This window comes from Rhopalosiphum maidis, chromosome 4 (genome assembly GCF_003676215.2).
Source record: "Rhopalosiphum maidis isolate BTI-1 chromosome 4, ASM367621v3, whole genome shotgun sequence".
NCBI lineage: Eukaryota > Metazoa > Arthropoda > Insecta > Hemiptera > Aphididae > Rhopalosiphum > Rhopalosiphum maidis.
The window spans coordinates 12,467,820-12,489,054 of NC_040880.1; the positions used below are offsets into that span (position 1 = coordinate 12,467,820).

General features: G+C 24.7%; 1 protein-coding gene across 1 annotated transcript in view; it reads right to left on the reverse strand.

The window, feature by feature from the left end:
* Positions 1-20,579, reverse strand: part of LOC113561015 (collagen alpha-1(V) chain-like) — an 81,747-nt gene extending 61,168 nt beyond the window's left edge. Inside the window, exon 1 of the mRNA XM_026967183.1 lies at positions 20,318-20,579. Within this exon, the coding sequence (XP_026822984.1) occupies positions 20,318-20,429 (112 nt within the window). The 5' untranslated portion in view covers positions 20,430-20,579. The remainder of the gene's footprint in view (positions 1-20,317) is intronic.
* Positions 20,580-21,235: the final 656 nt, after the last annotated feature.

A 21,235-nucleotide genomic window follows, 5' to 3' on the forward strand; every position in this document is an offset into this window, starting at 1 on the left:
ATATCAAACTTAGTTTATTAATTTCCTAGATTATGAATAAATTCATAATGTATAATCTCGAGAATTCGATAAATAGTTAAGTGGTTTTACGAAATTTAAATTAAACTTTAGTCGCAGGTACCTATATAATATTTTAACCACTGTACTATTCAAAGATTCCTTCTTCCGGAGTAAATTTGAATACAACAAACAAGTTGCCTATTGCAAAATAAATCCAATGGTTTAACAATCAAAGAATATTTTACATACTCTTTATGCAGCCCACCCGTGCGGAAAAAAACTTGTGACAGTATTTAATTTAACTGACAGTAGTTTATCATAACACTATTTATGACCACACGCAGTGTATAACATTTACAACGTCAGAGATTATTAGACAAATATTTTACAATTTATATTAATCAAACAATAACTTTTTAAACATATTTGCTATTAAATTAAGTAGAAAAACAATTGTATAAACTTAAAATTCTAAAATTTGTTTTTTTAAAAGATATACCTACTAAAATAAAATAGTACCCATACCTATATATAATTTAATTATTTTATAAATCACGTAGTTATTTTACGTGTACAGTAGATTAAAATGTAAGAATATCATAAGGTTAATCAATCTATAATTGAAAGTTATTAATATTATGATATTTTATTATAAAAATAATTTTATTTAAATAGTACCTTTAAATCCATGAAGTTATAGTTTCTTATTTTAACATGTTAACCATAATGCGATCTAAAATGAGATCTCATGATCATACGGAATCATTCACTAAATAATTAATTTTATTACTGTCAACTTCAAACTTAAATTTGACCATTCGAGTAGAAAAATCTTCATAAATGGGATTCCAGTATTGGATTTAAATTTTTTTTCTTGTTTATTTAAGTAGTTATAGCCAAAAATAACGTGTTACAAGTTCATTTACTTCATAAACCCAATTGAAAATAATATTTATATATTTAAATTTATTTATAGAAATCATCAAATAAAATAAAAATTTTAATTATATACAATAAATAATAATATATAATAATTCTTAAAATGAATATATTTGATAAACAAATAGATAAAAAAATACGAACATTCTTATCATACATCACATGCATAATAATATTTATTTTACATAATATTATTACAATTATTAATTTATGGTCATGTAGAACATTTGTTAAACATTATTAATTTTTAGTAGTTGAGATTGAGAATTTACTTAAAATAATGGTTATATAGAAAAAAATTCATAACAAAAAACAAGTTAAATTATTTCTTTGCTAAAAATACCAAAATGATGTGGCTACACTGTATAGTATTCGAATCCAATGAAAAAGTACCGATAAATTAGGCCCAATCAAAGGCATCGCTTATTCGCTTATTAAATCATTGTCACAGAACAACACAGAATTATTCGATGGTATAGTACTATAATCGTACAGATATTGTGAGTTGTCACGTGAAAATTGATTATGGATTTCACTTTATTTTTTTCTTATTTTTTCATTTTTTATTGAGACTCAAATTTGGATCTCGTGGTAAAATAAATTAACTGTAATAAAAATCCTTTGATCTTCACCGTGTTAAATGTGTAACACTACGTCATATATAATTTAAAGATTGAGATAGATAATACAAATATTTTGTATACAATTATCAGATTTAAGTGATACATTGTTAGAGAACTATATTACAATAATAATGTTTAAATATTTTTACCGAAGGAAAAAGATGGTTCCAAAACTACTTTTCCGTTACTACAGAATTAAGAAATTTGTACACACCACTACACGGGTAATATACAATATACATAGATATTTACTAAAAAATGGATTACATATAATAACCCGTATACTTACTTCAATTATATATTTTTACATAGGACTACAAAATTCTAAAAATGATTTAATAAATCCATACACTGAGTTCTTAATAAACTTCATAACCTGGTTGTCCATCTTTGAAATTACTTTTTTTATCGGACCCTCAAGATAAAAACCATCGTCCATCTTATACGGGCAATTTCATATTGCTTTTGGTACAATGTATTATGTAAACAGTCTGGCGCACGTGTGCCTAATCTATTACTATATTTATTCAGCTCGGGTATTTGATACTTGCTTATTAATATGGCCGAAACTCTATATACGACGTGCTTGCCCAAACGGATGTATGTATAATGTATTTTACACTAGTCTTTTAATAGCGACATTTTCACCGAAACAGAATCTAAACAGCTGCGAATTACGATTGTCCAAGGCAATTATTTAGTAGGTAGTAAAGAAGTTAATTTTTTTTAAGCTTTAACTCAATTAAAAAGGGTAAGTTAAAAAATAATACCTACGTTATATTTAAATCATATTTAAATATTTATTTTCAACTATAAAGTTAAAACTAATAAATCAATTATTTTTCTGATTTTAAATAAAAAATAAACAAATCAGTATTGCTTGATTTAATGATTTAAAATAAAAATGTTATAAATTACTTAGAAAATTTACAGCTACTGCATAAAGTAAAAGTGAACAGTAGAATAAATTGTTAATAAAATATTTAGTTATTATTAAAAATTAATCCATTTTAACTATTATAATATATTAGGTAGGTTGGTAGGTACCTACATGTATTGTTTGTTATTTATTACTGATAGATAAATTAACGTTCTTTATGTTGACTTAAGTATACTTAACAAACTCAAGTTACTTTTTCTATTAAATTACCCTTCTTTATAAATAAGACAGATATAATTAAAGTAATTATCAAAAATATGTATTATATTGATGATAAAATCATATTTTTCAAATAGTTAATATATAGGGTACAAACCATTGAAAAATGCTTGGGTATACTAAATACTTAATAATAATTGTACAATAAACGAAACAATTTTTATATTGTTTATAAAATATATTTATTAATAATAGGTACTATCGCGCGTATGTCAAAAACTTTAAAAAACCGATGCTTTACTTCATAATAATAAATATATTTTTATTTTTTTATTAACAGTTAACGGTCATTGCATCAAACAACAAAAGTCATTAACCTACATTTGAAACAGAATATGTTAATATACCTATTGCTAAGTTCAAGTTCACGTTAGATCTTTAATTTTGAAGTAAAATAAATTATTTATTAAGAGGACGATAAACCCGCATGTGGTGTTGTTTCTGTCTTACTAATGTACATTATAGTATACTCACAGAACACATTTTGTGATGTTAGCATTGATATTAGAGTAAATTTACTTATTATCAAATTTAAAAGTAAGAATATATTATCGTTTTAAAGTGAGTTATATAACTATGTAAAATATTACAACTTTAAAATGTTCATAACTCACTTTAAAATAATAATATCATTAAAAGCCTATGACATTTCCTAAATAATATTCTTATCTTTAAATTTGATAATAAAAAAATTTACTCTAATATTAAAAGCTAACATCACAAAATGAATTCTGCTGAACGAATATTGTCCATATTGTATTTAAGTAAGACAGAGACAACACATGCGGTTATACCGTCTATACTTAAAGGAATTTTACTATTTTGTATTTTTACTCCATATTTATAAAAAAAATACATTTTAAATAATGTTCAGAATTAAAACTATGTAGGTATTATATAATTATTACATATTATGTTATATATATTTTTTATTTTAATATAGTTCAAGTTCATTTTTATTTCAAAACAGTTTATAGGCGGTATATGAAAATGAAAATGAAAATGGTTCATTGATCATTCTTCAATAAGAAATATTTTTATACATTTGAAAAATATCACTTATTTTAATCGATTGGTTATTAGATTAATCTTCCCAGCCATTTTTTGATAAATAAGTACCTATAAGTAATTATATCGTCAAAAATAATAATATTATAATAATAGATGTTGTATTGATTATTGTTTTGACGGAACCAAACCTTAATGGAAATCCCAGAATACTTTAATAATAATATAATGTTAATTTACTTTAATCATATTTTAAAAATACACAATTTCAGTTAAAATGAAACAATGAAACGTATTTTCCAAATAATTAAAAAGTGTCATTAACAAGTAGTGGAATAATTATTTTTTTTTTTTTGGGTGAAGATTCTATAATAGTGTATTACTGCATTAGTAAACAACTTTTTTTTTCATTTTAGTCTAAATTTGATTAAGATAAAAAAAATTACAATCTACCTAATTTAAAATCATTAAGTTTAGTATTTTATAAGTTTTTCTATTTCAATTGTTTTAGTATTAAATGTTCTGAAGTAATAAATAAAAAAACATAACTTAATGCTTTTTCCAATCCATTAGATATTCCCATGCTTGATTAACGATTCAACGAAATTACATGGAAAAAAAAACAATTTACAATTAGTTAAATCTATACAAAGTACAACAATTGATTAAATAACTTAGCATTTAAAGTAAAAATATAACTGAGTATTAGAGTCGGTAGTAGTTTTGACAAAACTTCAATGTAGGGTAAATTTAGTATAAATTATAAATATATATGAAAAATGATTTTAATCCTTTTTAAGAGTTTTAAATGCACTTAAGTTTAACATTCGTAGAACTAATTACAGGTTAATAATAGCAATTTACAATTTACAATTTGTTTTTAAATATTAACATATTCGAAATAAATTTAAAATGGAGGAATCGTTTCCTTTTCAACATTTAACTCGATTACACAATGAAACATATTCTGGTGTAATAATTAGGTTTAATAATTTTTCATGTAATTAAATATTCAAGTAAATGTTTAATTCAAACATTAAACTAATATGGACAAATATCAAAAGTATGTATGTACTATTTTTTTCTATCATAATGCGGTGTAGTTAAAATGTTTAAAACACATAAAAATAATATAATATAATATATCGTTGTAACATTGCTGTGAAATAATATTATTTATACAATCATTTAAAAAGTTTTTATTGGTATATTATGTTGACTAGACAATTTAAATTTGGTTTAGAATTTTGTTTTACTGCAAATAGTTAAATTAATCAAAGTAAGGTTTATGGTCCATCCGAATGACGTCAAGATATTATGGTAGGTAAGTACTTTTCTGAACAGCAATTAAAATAAATGTTCAAAGATTTATGAAAGGAATTAAGGCCAAAGAAGCAAGTGTTGGAAAATACATTTTTTAAGAAAGTATTTGCACATGTCACGATTAAATTTAAACAGTCAAGCTCTAATTTGAACAAATTGATCTTTATGTCAGTGGTTCGTGTTACATTTACAGTCAACGTAATTTTATACAGTAGTATACAAATTTTTAACGGTGATGGGCTGAATCCAAAATACATTTTAACATGGGAGGCTAAAATTATTCGAAGGTTAATAAATATGGAGTAATGTAATTTAATTAAAATTGGTGAGTATTTATTAGATTCTAATTAATAATTGCTATTCGTGATGTTATTTAATGTATTCAACTATTGAACTAAAAGACCACAAGTGATAATTATATTATACAATCTAAAAATAATGAATGTTTTTGCACTCCTTGAAAGAATTGAAATCGAATCGGTTTAAATTCAGAAAAAAAATGATATTTTTTGGATTATGTATAAATAGGTATAAGAATTACATTTTTATTTTTGTACTGTGCTATTTTTTCTTTATGATACTTATACGATATACTGTTGTAGCACCTGAGCTATTTGATTATTTTTAAATTATAGGAATGCTACGTTTACTTTTATTCTTTGCTGATTTAGTCTGTACTTAATACATTTCAAACATCAAATAATCGCTAATTGATACTCTAATAAAAAAGAAGTAGAATGATTAACTAGCATTTGGTATTGAATTTAATTGTTATAGTAAGATTTAATTGGTATAAATCAGACAGAATTGGTGAACTTACACCACAAAAACACAATTTTTGACAAAGAGTTATTATATTTTAAAAATTAAAAATTTTTTCATGCATAAATATTTTTAAATTTTAGTTAAATTATATAATACATTTTTCTCACATACCGCTTATAAAAACAAATATTTACAAGTTATAATGTTATACCATTATGATTATTACTTTCGAAGATTATATCATATTGATATATTAATAACATTAGTTTTAATGAAATATTTATTTAATATAAGTTTTCATAAATAAATGCAATTTTATTTTTTTAGAATTTAGATAATACGGAAGTATATCAATAAACGTCAAAAAAAAATTTTATTTTTATATGATCGTTATAATAACTATACATTATTAGATTTTGGGTGTTTTTACAAATTACAAAAGTTAAAACTCATTAAAATACTAATTTAAAACCATAATAGTTAGTAATCATGATAATTTCCTTAGTCACTTAACAACTTTTCTAATTTTAATATTACATATTACTTAAATTTACTTTGATGATTTAATTATTTTGTCTGTAAATTGAAATCACCAATAAGATAATTAACACTAAATTATATATTTTATTTAACACTTTAAATTCATTGAATAACAATATGTAAATTTAAAAAACTTACTGTAAAGTAAATGCATTAATAAGTATTTTTTATAAATTTACTGTTGTAAATAAAGAACATTTTATTTTTCTGCCTAGTTTTATTCAAAAAAATAATTAACTATGTATTAAACCATTGGTTAGAAGTTAGCATAAAATAGGTATAAATGTACCTTGTTTTAGAGTCCATAATAATTTAAAGATTTTAAATATCACTATAATTACATTTGATCATTTGTGTTTTGTATGATCTATTAATAAATTAGATTTAATTTTTAGAAAGGGTTCTTATATGATACCATTTTAGTATAATATACCTATTTGATTAATATTTTATGTATAATACTCCTATAAATATCACATTTGGGTACTTTAATTTTATAAATGATCATCATCTTTGCCAAATTTTTGTAACTATAAAAAAATGTTCAGCTAAAATATTACTGAAAAATATAAAGTAATGTAATGCAATAATGGATCTTATATGTGTCATAATGTTACAGTCAAATATTTTAGTTAAGAAAAATCGTAATTAACTGGGAAATTCTGTCAATAATTCAATAAATTATTTGTATTTAAGGAATTTGTTAAAAATGTGTTTTTACCATCATTTTCATCTTTAATTGGTCAATAACGACAATTCCTAGGACTCTGGGTCTAATATAATATATGGTATTTAATAACTGAGCAACTATACATTTATTATTATTATTATTTGACATCTGTACAATTGTTGCCACTATGATAGTGGATAGATGAATAAAATAATAATTATAGTTAACATTTTTTTTTTTATTATCACAAAACCAAATTTCCAGTTACCTCTTTAGAAAAACTGCACTCTGATGAGGAGTTACTTTTTTTTCTGTGGCTGAAGTGAAGACTTATTTCTTTGTTTTTAATTTGTTTCATCGCTTTATCTAATTCTATGAATTTATCTTTACAATGAGAAATTCTGGGTCTTGTATATACTTATATTTTAGTCTACAATATTCTGTACCGGTTCAAATATATAAATACTTATCTATTGTTAAAAAATTAAATAAAAATCAAATTAAAATTGTTATACATAGTTTATACATGCCATCTTAATATGAAATAATAAATTCGATAAAATTACCTCAGCCTCAGATAAAGAACTTCAAGCCGTATCGAAATCATAAATTAAGTACTGAGAACCGAACAATTGTACATATTTTGTTTGAGTTTTATAACTTTTTGTCTGACAACTTATTTCTATCAGATAAGGAGTTAAATGTAACATGCATATATTTTACACCTATAAAATAATGTATCTGCATCGTTTAATATTTTACGTTACTATTAAAGATGTATTCAACGTTAATGTCTAACTTAATTAGCTATTCCTTAATGTCAATAATCAGGTGGTAAATATTGAAATCATCAGTGTACAAATCAAATTTGACAAGTTTGGAAATTCTGTTGATGGCAGCAAGACAGAAAGTAGAAAACTAAAACTATTTAAAACTGAATGACTCCATTTATCTGTCAAAAAAGTTTTGACAAAGTTAGACCGTCTTTCACTTAAAAATTATATTTTCTACTAATATTTGAACATTTGATCATGATTCGTGGCTATGAACAGTGCCCACATTTAGCAATAATTGCTAAGTTCATTTATACTAAATTATATTGATTTCCAAGTCTTCATGTCATAATTTGTTTTTAATGCATAATAACCGTTATTTGTGTAAATGTTTAATAGATTGTTTCAAGTACCTTTATTTTTTTAAAGTCAATATCGTCTATCGCATCATTTATAATAACTTTATCACACTATTATAAATAACTAATAACTAATATAAGATTTACATCAAAATTTTGTGGCAATAAGATCGTAGTAATTATACTGTAGTATAAATATTGAAAATACGAAATGATCGCATATTGTCACTATAATATATAATGACAAAATAAATATATGCTGAAAAATATGTTCTTAAGTTGTTAAAGATCGGCAGTGTATTTTTTAATTTTAAAACTGTTTAAATGTTTTACCTAATACTTTGATTCATTTCCAGATCGATGAATAGAGTGCACTTAGCATAGGATCAAAATAATTATGCTTAATAATTGAGTTATTTGTTTGTTTGTGGAATATCCTGTTCTGACATTGAGTAATAATTACACGTATCAATTAAAAATAAAAAGTCGACTCTTCTACTTCTATGACGGATCAGAAAGTCTAACGATCCACGTATATAATTGAAATAATTGACTAAATTATATCAAATATTTTCATTGTGTTGGTAAAATTCAAATTTAATTTAAATAAAATGCTAAATAAAAGAAAAATGTATCAAATACGTTTGTATATTTCTTTTTTTTTTATTTTGATAGAGAATGGTATAATATATAATTGATACTACATTTGAACAATTAGCTCAATGTATTGATTACAATTCATTAATTAAAATTATGAAGTTAACATAAGAATTGTCTAACTTCAAACCATGGTTCACATATTTTCTTTGTTATTTTAAATTAACTTAAGTTTAAAATCTAAAAGTCTATCATTGTGACTGTTATAATTAATACTATTTTAGTGTAAAAAAATGTATCACTTATTGAATTTTTGTATTCGATAAGTATTTAAAAGTTGAGAAGAAATTTTGGATTAGAAGAAGCATATATTTTTTTTTAGTTTTTTGTTCTTTAAATAGTATGTTTTAATTTAAACTTAATAATTATCCTATTAAACTTCGAGTAATTCAAAATATTATGTAAGATTTTGCTTCTAAAATAAAATTTAAAAATAATTACAGTAAAAACATTTATTTAAACATACATATGATATGTTATAACTCCTACAATAGAATAATTTGTTAAATAAAAATTTTTGAATGTTTCATTTATTTTTTCTATCGCCTCGATTGCTTTTATTTGCCCATTTCTAGAACATCGTAACATTAGGATCGGTAGTTTTGAGAGCAAATTTACCAGTGAATGCAATTATCTACGATATTTTGTTTTCATGTTTTTTACATACCTTCGAAATATTTTATTTCCCTTTACGCGTTATTTTTGGAATATAAAAAGTTAAACTTTTTATTAGTTAAACTTTTACCTATATACTGCGATAACACGACGAGCGATAAAGTGACCAGGACGCTATTACCGCAATATTTTGACGTGACACCGAACTTTAGAAATATAAATTGACTCGTGTCTATATTTTAACCAAGTCCTCTAAAATGTAACAATATTAATTGTTTGTATATGTCTACATAAACAAGTAGTTTGCTTAACATAAACTTTTCAAAAAAAATAAAATAAGGAAATTTCGAGAACAAAAGAATACTAAACAATGTGCCGGAAACATTACCAATACAATAATGGATCGTCATAATATGTCATGTTTTATTTGTATGGTTGTTTTTCCTTTCGTTTGATATTTTGTAACAATCTTAAATTTTTATTTTTATTTTTATTTTTTAGAAACATGCAAACATTATGGTGGATAAACTAATGTTCCTATAATAGTGCTTATATTATAATATATATAATTGTTAGTAGTAATACAAACATAAAAATGTGTCAGAAACACTTTGGTATAAATATTATAATCTCTATTTTTTTTAATATAAATAAAAAATATATGGTCACTGATGATACGTGAAAATGAATAAAAATTAAGTTAGATATCGACAATTGATAAATGATCTTTTAAACTTGCAGCCATGAACAACAAATGAGAGAAAATTTTCTATTATTTCGCGCGAAACTTGGTCAACCATAATAATACAAGCGACAAAATTACTCGTATAACCATGAACACTGCAGTATATAGTACAGCATCAATTAGACAAACATTTAATATAAAATTTCTCATAAGTTTTTCTTATAGCAACCTAAAAATACATATTACAATTTGTTTATGAACTTCCAAAATACAATGTTTTTGAAATTGAATATGTAAATAAAAGATAACAATTTATTGTAAATTAAAAAATATTATTTGTATGAAATTTAAATTTTGCTGTTTTCTTTATTATTACCTGTTTTAACCCTATAGTTTGTGTATAGCATATAAATCGTTAATTTCAAATAATATAACATAGGTAATATCCATTACAATGGTCTCCTCAAACTCGATACCTACTATAAAGCAATGACTTCCTAGGTTTTTATGTGTTAAGATTCAAGCTTACATTTTTTTTTTTACTAATTTTTTTTTTAGTATTTTAGATTAATTAAATTAGTTGTAGTGTTGAAATCTAATAGCATTTAAAAATTTTTGTTTCTTGTTAAATTCTGACAAAATAATTGCATTATAATTTACTTTACAAGTACTAAACGATTTATTACATTAATTATATTTTTTAGATTCGATATTTTTTGAGTTTTTAGCATGCAAATGATTATTGGTATAATGTATTAAAATTTGTAACAACTTAATGAACTTTGTATAAATAGTTGGTGGTAAAAAAAGTTTTTTTAATTAAACGTATATTTAGATTAGTGGTACAATTACAAATTTTGTAATTTTAAAATTTGCAACCCATTTTCAAAAGTTAATAGCTGTTTTTGATAACTAAATAATATATAATGATAATTAATTGCCCATTGTTTTGATCATATAGCATGTATGGAATTGAAAAATTATACGAAAAATATTTTATGAAATTCTGTCAAGATATGACCACTATCAGAAAATAAACTGCGATTTTAATTTGCTATAATCAAACAAATATTATGCATAATGTAAGTACATACTTTTTAATTAGTAACTATAAAGGTGAATTCTTAAAAATATAATCATTAGAAATGATCAAAAGTACACATTGTATAACTCAAACATAATGGACAAGATTTGACTATAATATGTTATTAATTTATTGTGAAAAAGTTTGTTTCTTATTTTATATTTAATTGGTCATTGGAAATACTTACATTGGAGAAAGTTCTATTTGTGATTAGTATTTACATATTATATCAATCGATAAAATCTGGTATTATGATATGTATTAGTATTACAAGTATTTTATTGATTTTTCCTATAGTAAAAATCATGTATTGATTCTGACTCGCGTACGCATAAATGTGCTCTAAAGAACCTTGCATATTTATCGCGAAGTATGAGAGTATGTATAACTGGATGTATATTAAAATAAATTTGTTGTAATTTAGATTTTGGAAGATAATTATTGTTAACATTTTATTTCTATAAACATAATTTACACATAAATGAAAGAACAATTAATTGCATTTAATATTTCTAGCTGAAAGCTAAGTGTCTTATAGTTTATTTTAATATAGCGAGTCAGCTAAGTTATGAAAATATCTCATTTTTTTTTTTGAAACTTAACAAACATAAAATTAATTTACTTATTCTTTTTTGTATTAAGTTTTAATGTGACAAAGAATAAAAAAATCTCATGAATATAGTTTTATTTCAGAAATTTTACAAGATGGGTTTAAAACCAATGATATATATATTATTATTTTTATTTTTATTTTACAAAACCTTTGAAACAAAATAAATAGAACTATAAAAGATTTCTTACATCACATATCAGTATATCACACAAAAATAGAGTAAAATGTGTACGTATCATCATATAAAGGTTAGTGTAGAAACAGGTATCTGTAAAGAAAATATACGATGAGTAATGATGAGCATATTTTAAGGAATTGGTTTGTGTACTTTAGTATATATTTTTTTTTATGTTAAGAGAGATATTTAGCTGAATACTATTTTCATCTCGATGATTATAATTAGGTAGAGCATGACGTGAGTGTTGCTAAAAAATATTTTAATTTAATTTATATCTTTTTGGAAGATATTTTAAAAAGCGTGTTTTCTATGACATAAGATCAACGACAATAACTAGACCACAATTAGATGTTTTACAAACAAATATTTTTAGATACATTCTTAATGCTTTCACGTTTTACAGTTGAAATTAGTTAAGTTAAATGTTTGAAAGTAGAATAAATTAAGAGGTGACAAATGAGTTATACTTTATGATAACTTAAACGGAGTAAACTCAAATTAAAAGTCTTACTTATAATAGATAGGTTATTCAATTCTTTAAAATAATATTAGAATTTTCATTTTTTAACGATGATAATTATTTTTATTTTTAAATAAATAAGTGAAATTGTTTACAAAAATAAATCATTTTTAAATGTATTTAAAAAATGACAATATAAGTGGTGCTCTAATTAAATTACGCTAACAAGCATTACTCGGAAATGTTTCGACAGTTGTCGATTTGTTTTTTTTTTTTTTATGGTAAGAGAAATGATAGAATAAATCGATTAATGACCTATTTTTTAATACTATTAAAACTTAATTTTTAATCTTCACATTATAGAATACAAAGTTTTTGTACACTGTACATTTAATAGATAATAATAATAACAAATAAATTCTTTGGATCAAATAGAATGTAGAACATTATTTAAAAACCAATAAATTTCATTGTTTCACTAAAAATCTAAAAATAAATAACTATTTATTTTAAGATCATAGTTTGATGAAAAATATTTTTTAAGTAGGTATTAATGACTACCAAGTAAATTCAAAGAAAAATATTAATAATTCCGGTTAAAAATAAACTAGTGTTGTGGCATTTCATACATTTACTTCATTAATATAAATCTTTTATATTTTAAAAAATTTATAATTAGCAAATAATATTCTCCAATTTTATGTTTAGTATAATATATATTCAGTAGTTATTTGTATTTAGAAATGGAATTGTGCAGGATAGTTTACAAGTTGCCTAAGTCTAGACATCGGGGACAATGCACCAAAAGAAAGATTTTGCAAAATGTTTGTTTGATATGTAACCCACAACTCATTTGTTTTATTGTTAACATTTCATGGTTTTCTTAATAATATCGTTTATTTCAGTTTAGAATTCGACATAGAGTATATAACATGAAATATTAAAATAACTCTTATAAGTATATAGCTATGGATCGGTGGGTTTGAACGCTTTGGTGTTTTAAAATGTCGATGCGTTATTACTCATAGTATTATATACAATATACTATATGAATATTAGTAATAATATGTTTATTGATTGGTCGAATTGTGCGTTGAACAGTTCAAGTTAGAAATAAATTAAAAGAACATCGATATTGGCATTAAAGAATATAACATATACTTCTGCCTAAATGTATAATGATTCATAACCTCTTTTATCATACCAATAATCGCTGTTATCAAGTCAAAACAATTCCTACGCCCACCATCTTTATACATGTCAATTATCGTAGCAGGTTTTTTGACATAAAAAAAAAAATCAATATTTACAATAATGTATAATAATATACCTATGGTTAAACTATTTTAATACTGTAACAGTTTTAATATATAATATTCATAACTATTCTGACAGACGAATCAACCAATCAATAACAAATAAAAAACGTATAAGTATCTATAGATACTATTAAATCAATATGGAAATTTGATACTCTTCTTCTTCACTCAAGACGGTCTATCCATCTTTTTTCCGACAATTTGTCTTTTACCTTCATGATATCTATTTTAGTGTGTATTATGCTTTTCGATTTCCTACACTATTTTTCCCTAGCCAGATCATGCTTCTTCCTTTAAGTATCTGGATTATGTCTTCTTCTTCTTCCAAAATGTTTTTAATTTTTATATTCGTTATCACTTTGTACTCTCCATTTTATCATTTGTTGTCCAGACATTCACTAGAAGAATTTTCTTTCAAAAACTAGTGAATTATCTTCCTTTGAAGTTGGTTACATTTTCTATTCATAAAGAACAACTAATTTTACAAAACTTTCTACAATTGTTTCTTCAATTTTTTGGATCTGAAGATTTTTGATTTGCAAATTAGCTAGTCATGTTTCATATTTTAAATATATCTATTTACTAGCTCATATTTTTTAGCAATTATTAATATAAAATAAGTTCATCATGAACATATAAGTATTTAATTTACAATGTTGTGTTTTATCGTGATCTTTAAAAATTCTTAGGAATACCAATATAATATAGGGATAAATACAACTTTAAAATAAACTCCGTAAAAATAAATACAAGAAACTAAACTAGAATGTATTGTCACAGTGGGTACTACTGCTATCTCCAACCCCTCAAATCAAAAAAAAATATTAAAGGACACCATCAAACTCAAAAAATCAATTATTATTTTATTATCATAATAAATAGAATAGAGTCTAACACTAGGATAAAGATACAAATAAAATTCGTTCGCTAGTCACTGTGATTTTTGACATTGTGCATGATGTCACGGATTTGTTCGCCGCGACGGCGGCCATGTACAATAAACGGCAATATTTATCCGTTTTTGGTTTAACGTAAAGTAACTGCTAATGAACTTATTTTTTGTTCGAATAATCTAACCAAATGTATTCAAGAGTACCTCATAATCTATCCATTCGCATAATTATATCACATTTTGGTTTAATCTTTTAGAAAAAAATAACACTTAAATAAATTATATTACGAGTTTACCATACATTCGCGGTAGTAAACGTGTATAAAATTGTTTTAACAACCGTGACATAGTGTACCTGTACCTATAGATTTGTGACGTCTAAATTGGATATTTAAGTTTTAAAAAGTTGTAGCTAATATTAGAAGTGGGTTAAAATAAATTAAAAATAAACATATTATAGCAGTAGTCATACGAGTTATGACAACGGTTAGTTTATAATATACTTGTTATTATTTCATTAATATTAAACTAAAACGTGATATAATTATACGAATAGAAAGATTATGAAGTACTCTTGAATATATTTGATTAGGTTATTCGAAAAAAAAATAAGTTCATTAGCAGTTACTTTGTGTTAAACCAAACACGGATAAATGTATTATATACAGCCGCCGCCACGGTGAACTACTCTGTGACGTAATGCGCAATATTAAAAATTATCGTAACTTTACTAGCGAACAGATTGTCACAAACGAATTTTAGTTGTATTATTTTTTTCGTCATAGTATTAACTATAATTTAAGCCAAAGAAAATTTGATGAGTTGGGTGGTCGTTTAAATAAATAAAAATAAAAATGTATAACTTTTATTTTCATTGTAATGACAAACCAACTTTTCAAAGTGTATCTGAAATTCATTGAGTTATTATAATGATCGAATGTGCGTACACACGAGTTTACGTTTCAGTATATATATGCAGCACGAATCATTAACTAAACTAATTCAGTCATTCACCATTTTATCCTTTAGTTTTATACAATTCTGATATTTTGAGATACAAATTCTGATTTATTAAAATTTTCAAACTAAGGATTATAATTTTAGAAAAATAATATAGTTTCTATATGATTATAGATAAAATATACCAGTATGTAATATTACAGTTTAGTATCTACTCATTATACACAGACATTTTCTAAAAGTTATAAAATGTTAATACAATAATATTTACTATGATAATTCTCATTTTTCAAATCATCATAAAGAATTATCCATGGATAGAATATAAAGATTAATACTCGACAAACTATTCCTTTAAATTAAAATTAAAGATAACAACATTTAACAGAAAAAATTACCTTTTTAACATTGACAGTAAAGAATTAAAAAAAACTTTATTTATAGTGACATGAAACTCCTTTAAATAGCGTAATAAATCATATAACATTATTTGAAAATATGGTATTTAAGTATACTTATATACTTATTGTTTCATGACATGATTCAATGGACGGCAGACACACAAATTGTCTGACGACGCTGATGGGTGACCATCTGGGAATTATATTAATACACACGTCATGTCGTAACATAACCATAATATTTAAGACCAATAATATCTAGCTGTATTCGTCCTATCATAAAAAAGTATACTTAAATATTTCAAAAATCAGAGTTTGATTTAGCAGAAAAATACACAAATATACAATTATGATGAGCATGCTGAGTGAATTATTTATTTTATACATGCTATTATATTGTTATTATATAAATGTATACGAGCAGGAAATGGCGAATGATTGGCAAAATGACGCTTTAGCACGACATCGCGGCGCCTACTCAAAGGTAATGAGATATTACGTCCTATCTAGGCACAGGGAGAAACGATCGGGCCAAGGGGTGATTTCCAGGACCCCGATTACGTATGCGCCACGCGTACAGTAAAACACCCACCTACAGCAAATGACCGAAGATAACGACGCGGCATGGGTGCCAGAAATTATTATCATTTACCTGCCTCCATATATAATTGTATATACCTACACCGCGTCGTAATACATACAGCGCAATTGCCATTTGGCCGGTCGGACGAGTGAAATGTTTTTGCTTTTAGATTTATTTTAAAATTATAATATAGAATAATATAGAATATTGCTAAACGATATGTGGTAGTACTTATATCATATACATTCAATTTATATATTGATGTTATGTCCTCGTCTTAGATATATTTAAGGTCTTCGCGCATAGGTCGATATGGTTACAAAATTCCTCACATTAAATTCTCTTCCAATCGACGCTACTATAATATTGGTTAGATGTACTGCAATAATATTAGTATTTAATAAGACGAAGAGAAAGGGGGGTTATAACGTTATACCACATTATCGAACTCCTGGAATTTTCAAACGATTTTGTTTGTTCACGATGTCACTTTATTCAGTCTTCTATTCTTTTTTTCGAATTTTCTCTTTCAGAAGTGAAGTGATGTGATGAAACTAATCGCTTTAGAATGATGCATTTGATTTTTTTTTTTCGTAATGTTATACATGATGAATCTAGTTCGAAAAGACTGTATCGAATGATAGAATCTATCGGAAATTGCAAGTATTTGAAGTTGTCAAAATTGAGAAAAGCTCATTATTCCAATATAAAACAATATAAGGATGATAAATATATATATTGTTAAAAAAACAAAAATGGCTACTCTATAATGTTTTTCTCCGAATTATCGAACATTGGATAATAGAATGATCAATATTTTACAGCTATATATAAGTTTAAGAAATGTCATAATACGCCACTACTGTAAAACTATATAAACAAGTTATAACTATATAATTAGACAGCGTGGCACACCTTAATATGTTTTATTGTATCTTAATCTATATAACAGAATTCCAGTCAAAGTAGATTAAATGAGGCCTATGACTGGAAACGCATTCATTTTTACTTAAAATAAATGTTTTTGTCTTCTATATACATTTAAAAGCCACTAAAGAAAAAAAAACTAGAAAATATTAGTACCTTAAAACCTATTTTATTTTAACCAATTGCGATAAAATAAATATGAATCAAAAATATGAAATATTTAATAGATACGAACAATAATGGGTAATATTTTTTTATGCAATGTTAATTTAAAATAAGTAATAAAGTTAAAAATAAATATATTATACTATATTCTTTACAATATACACAATTTAAATAGATATAACGTCTACAAAATACTGTAGAATATAACACATGATGAAAATTTAGGGTGTAAAAAAAAGGAAATTTATTATTTTTTAGCTATTGTACACAGTATTGGTATTATTTAAATTAAACACTATTTATTCGCATTTCTCAGGACAGGTAGTGATTTCCAGTTTTCTTTCTAATACTGGGATAAAACAAAAGGTGTATTTTCATCATTATCTCCCGTGTTGTATTATGTTTACATCAAGTGTTTATTATGCCAACATAATTAAATCTGTTGTTAGAGAAATAGACATATAGTATTGTATGGTAATAAATAAAACGGCACAACAAATAATAATAGTAATAATAGTAAATACGACCCGTTAAATTGATGTTATAGTATAATATGGGAAAAGTTTTTCAACTGGAAATTATTTACTTTTAAAGCCAAGCACAACCAACCTAATATAACCGTTAATATCTTACATTCAAAAACATATTTTGCGCGATTCGGTGTAAGCATTAAGACGTTTTTTATGAATCATTTTTGAATTTATGTTTATAATATATATAAAGCCGGGAAAAAATCATAATATTATATTGTGTAATGTACCACCGGAAACTTAGTGTTATGTACAAAGAGATATTTAAGCCTTAAGAGTAAAAACAGTAAAACACACACAACCTTTCCAGGAATTCAACGATACAAAATATTATATTTAATTTTCAGATGTAATAATAACTCATTACTCTATCGTTAGATCGTAAAATGTATTTTCAAATTTTTCAAACACACAAAAAAATCAAAATAATATTTAATTTACTTATGTTTTTGATAAAAGCAGGTTAAATATTTATTTTAAATGATTTTTTCTATAAGTTAGTTTGCTAGTATAAGTGTAAATACTCGTAAAATTAAATATACGAAAAAAGATTTCTTAAACTGATTAGTTACAATTATCAGAATTACTAATTATAATATTAATACTTATTTATATAAAGAATACTATTTGTAAATTATTTAGCTAGTTTGACTAGTTGAGTTTTGATATAGGTTATAAATTATAAAAATTAATAAGATACTGAATCATTAAGTATGTGAACTTATTTAAATAAGTTTAATAACTAATTTTAGTATAGGATTTTGAAAATATATGTATACCTATATAGCCTATAGTTACAATTTTAATTATGTACATATTTTTTGTTGATTTGTATAATTGACTTTCAATATCTGAGAAATAAGAATGTAGATACCTAATACTAGCCAATAATTATATATTATTTTAGTTATATTTTAGAAATCGTTAGAAAAATTATTTTTTATAAATATTTAATATGTACTAAATTTAATAAAATACATAATTTTGGATCATAGGATACTTTATAATTTAATTTTTTTTTACTTCCTCTTAACTATTATACCTACCCAACATTTTACGAAAATCTTTTTTTGATACTATTCTTTTTTCTCTAATTATTGATTATTGAATAACTAAAATTTTCTGATAATATGGCTAAATAAATACCCTCCCCCCAAATACCATCAAACCAAAATTAAATACAATTAATTTACAATTATACAAAGATTTATGATAATATTCAATGCACAAGTCAACTAGACATTTTTACATGATCTTTAAGGAAAAAACAGAGCAGCTTAATACACAAACTTGGTGTCATTGACTCGTTCAATTCAATATACACGTGATAAGTAGTTTTGATCATAAATTTAAATATAACGTTGAATGAATAACGAGCATCTGAAAAACGATTCTATATGCGGACACAATGCAAACATTTATTCAAAACCGCGCTTGCTGGCTATAAATCGTCTACCGCTTCGTCTGTGTAGTTTAACCTACGCTCGTTGAAGCCGTAATATAATGAGAAAATGAAAAAGTACCATTTATTTTTTTGAACAGCATTCCTTCTACTTCTTTTCCAAAAAAAGTATTCCTCAGAAAAATAAATAACACCGTTGTAGTATAATATGTAGCTACGCAAGACCAATATTAAATATAGTACGTATTCCTGTAACCATATTATAGCGTTTAGTTCAAGGGGTGCCAATTAACACATATTATATTTATATAATGGCAATAAATAATATCACTGACGATACAAGTGGATGGTTACGGGTGTGACATTTTATCAACAGTCTGAAATCTACAAATTGTAAATTATCTACCGTTAAAAGTTCATGCAAAGCAATGTGTGTAATATCAACAATCTAAAAAAGACTCAAATGTCTCGATAAGATGTAAAATATTGAACAGTTTCTATTCAAAATTTGGTGCTATTTTAAAATAATAATTTTTAATTTCAAAGTCATAACATATTATTTCATATATATATATATATACAATTTTTCTTAAACGTCAATGTTTTCTTTCGTTCGGTAGAAATCGCATCTGATATCGTAATATTATTACGAGTAAGTATATAGTCTGTGAAATGGTGTTCATTTACCGTTTTTCGTCGTCCTGTCAGCGGCCCGTGCCCAGCGATCCGCCGCGTCCGCGTTTCGCAGCAGACCGATGGCCGCGATCAGTGCAAAAACCACGACGGGCGTTCGGGCCATAATATTGTCGAGCGCCAAACTCCTTCGTTCGCGGAGGACTGCAAACCGCAACCGGTTCGGTGTGGAAGTAGCGGCGACAATACGACTAGTCCGTCGACGTCCCTTCGTCGTGTCGTGTCGAACGTGAATCGACCGCGCGGCGGACTGGTTCGCTCGTCGGACGAAAATTGAAAACGAATATTGATATATGTATATTATATTGCACCATCGTATGATACAAAAATGTATATACGGATTTGTAATCAGTGGCGACGGCGGCGGTAGCGACTCGAGCATCAGTGGTTTCCAGAATAGTATTCGATCGAAAAACTGTACATTATATTAAGCGATGATAAGAGTCTATGATTCAAAACAATGATAAAACATATCAATACGTATTATTATATTTACGTTCATTGAATTTGTCGATACTAAAAGATCGATATGATGTTGTATTGATGTCCAAATAAATTCAATTTCACTATGAAAACATTTAGTTAGTGAAACTATAATCCACGCTCCATGATTCAAAATTCAATTATTTTCCACGATTAATATTGTTTGACTTTATTCGTATAATAATCATATTAGTTGTATAACATACAATGTTAAATCGTAATTACATTAATCTGACATATATATTACCAAATTCAGTCATTGGACCTATATTTAATGAAGTGTAAAGAATTTTGAATTATTATAGATTTAATCCTTATAAAGTGATAAGTTTTAATCGTTAGTTAACCGTATAGTTTTTTTTGTCATTATTAATTTATTACTTAAATTTGTTTTTGAAAATACAATAGTAATTACTAATTGGCCACGGA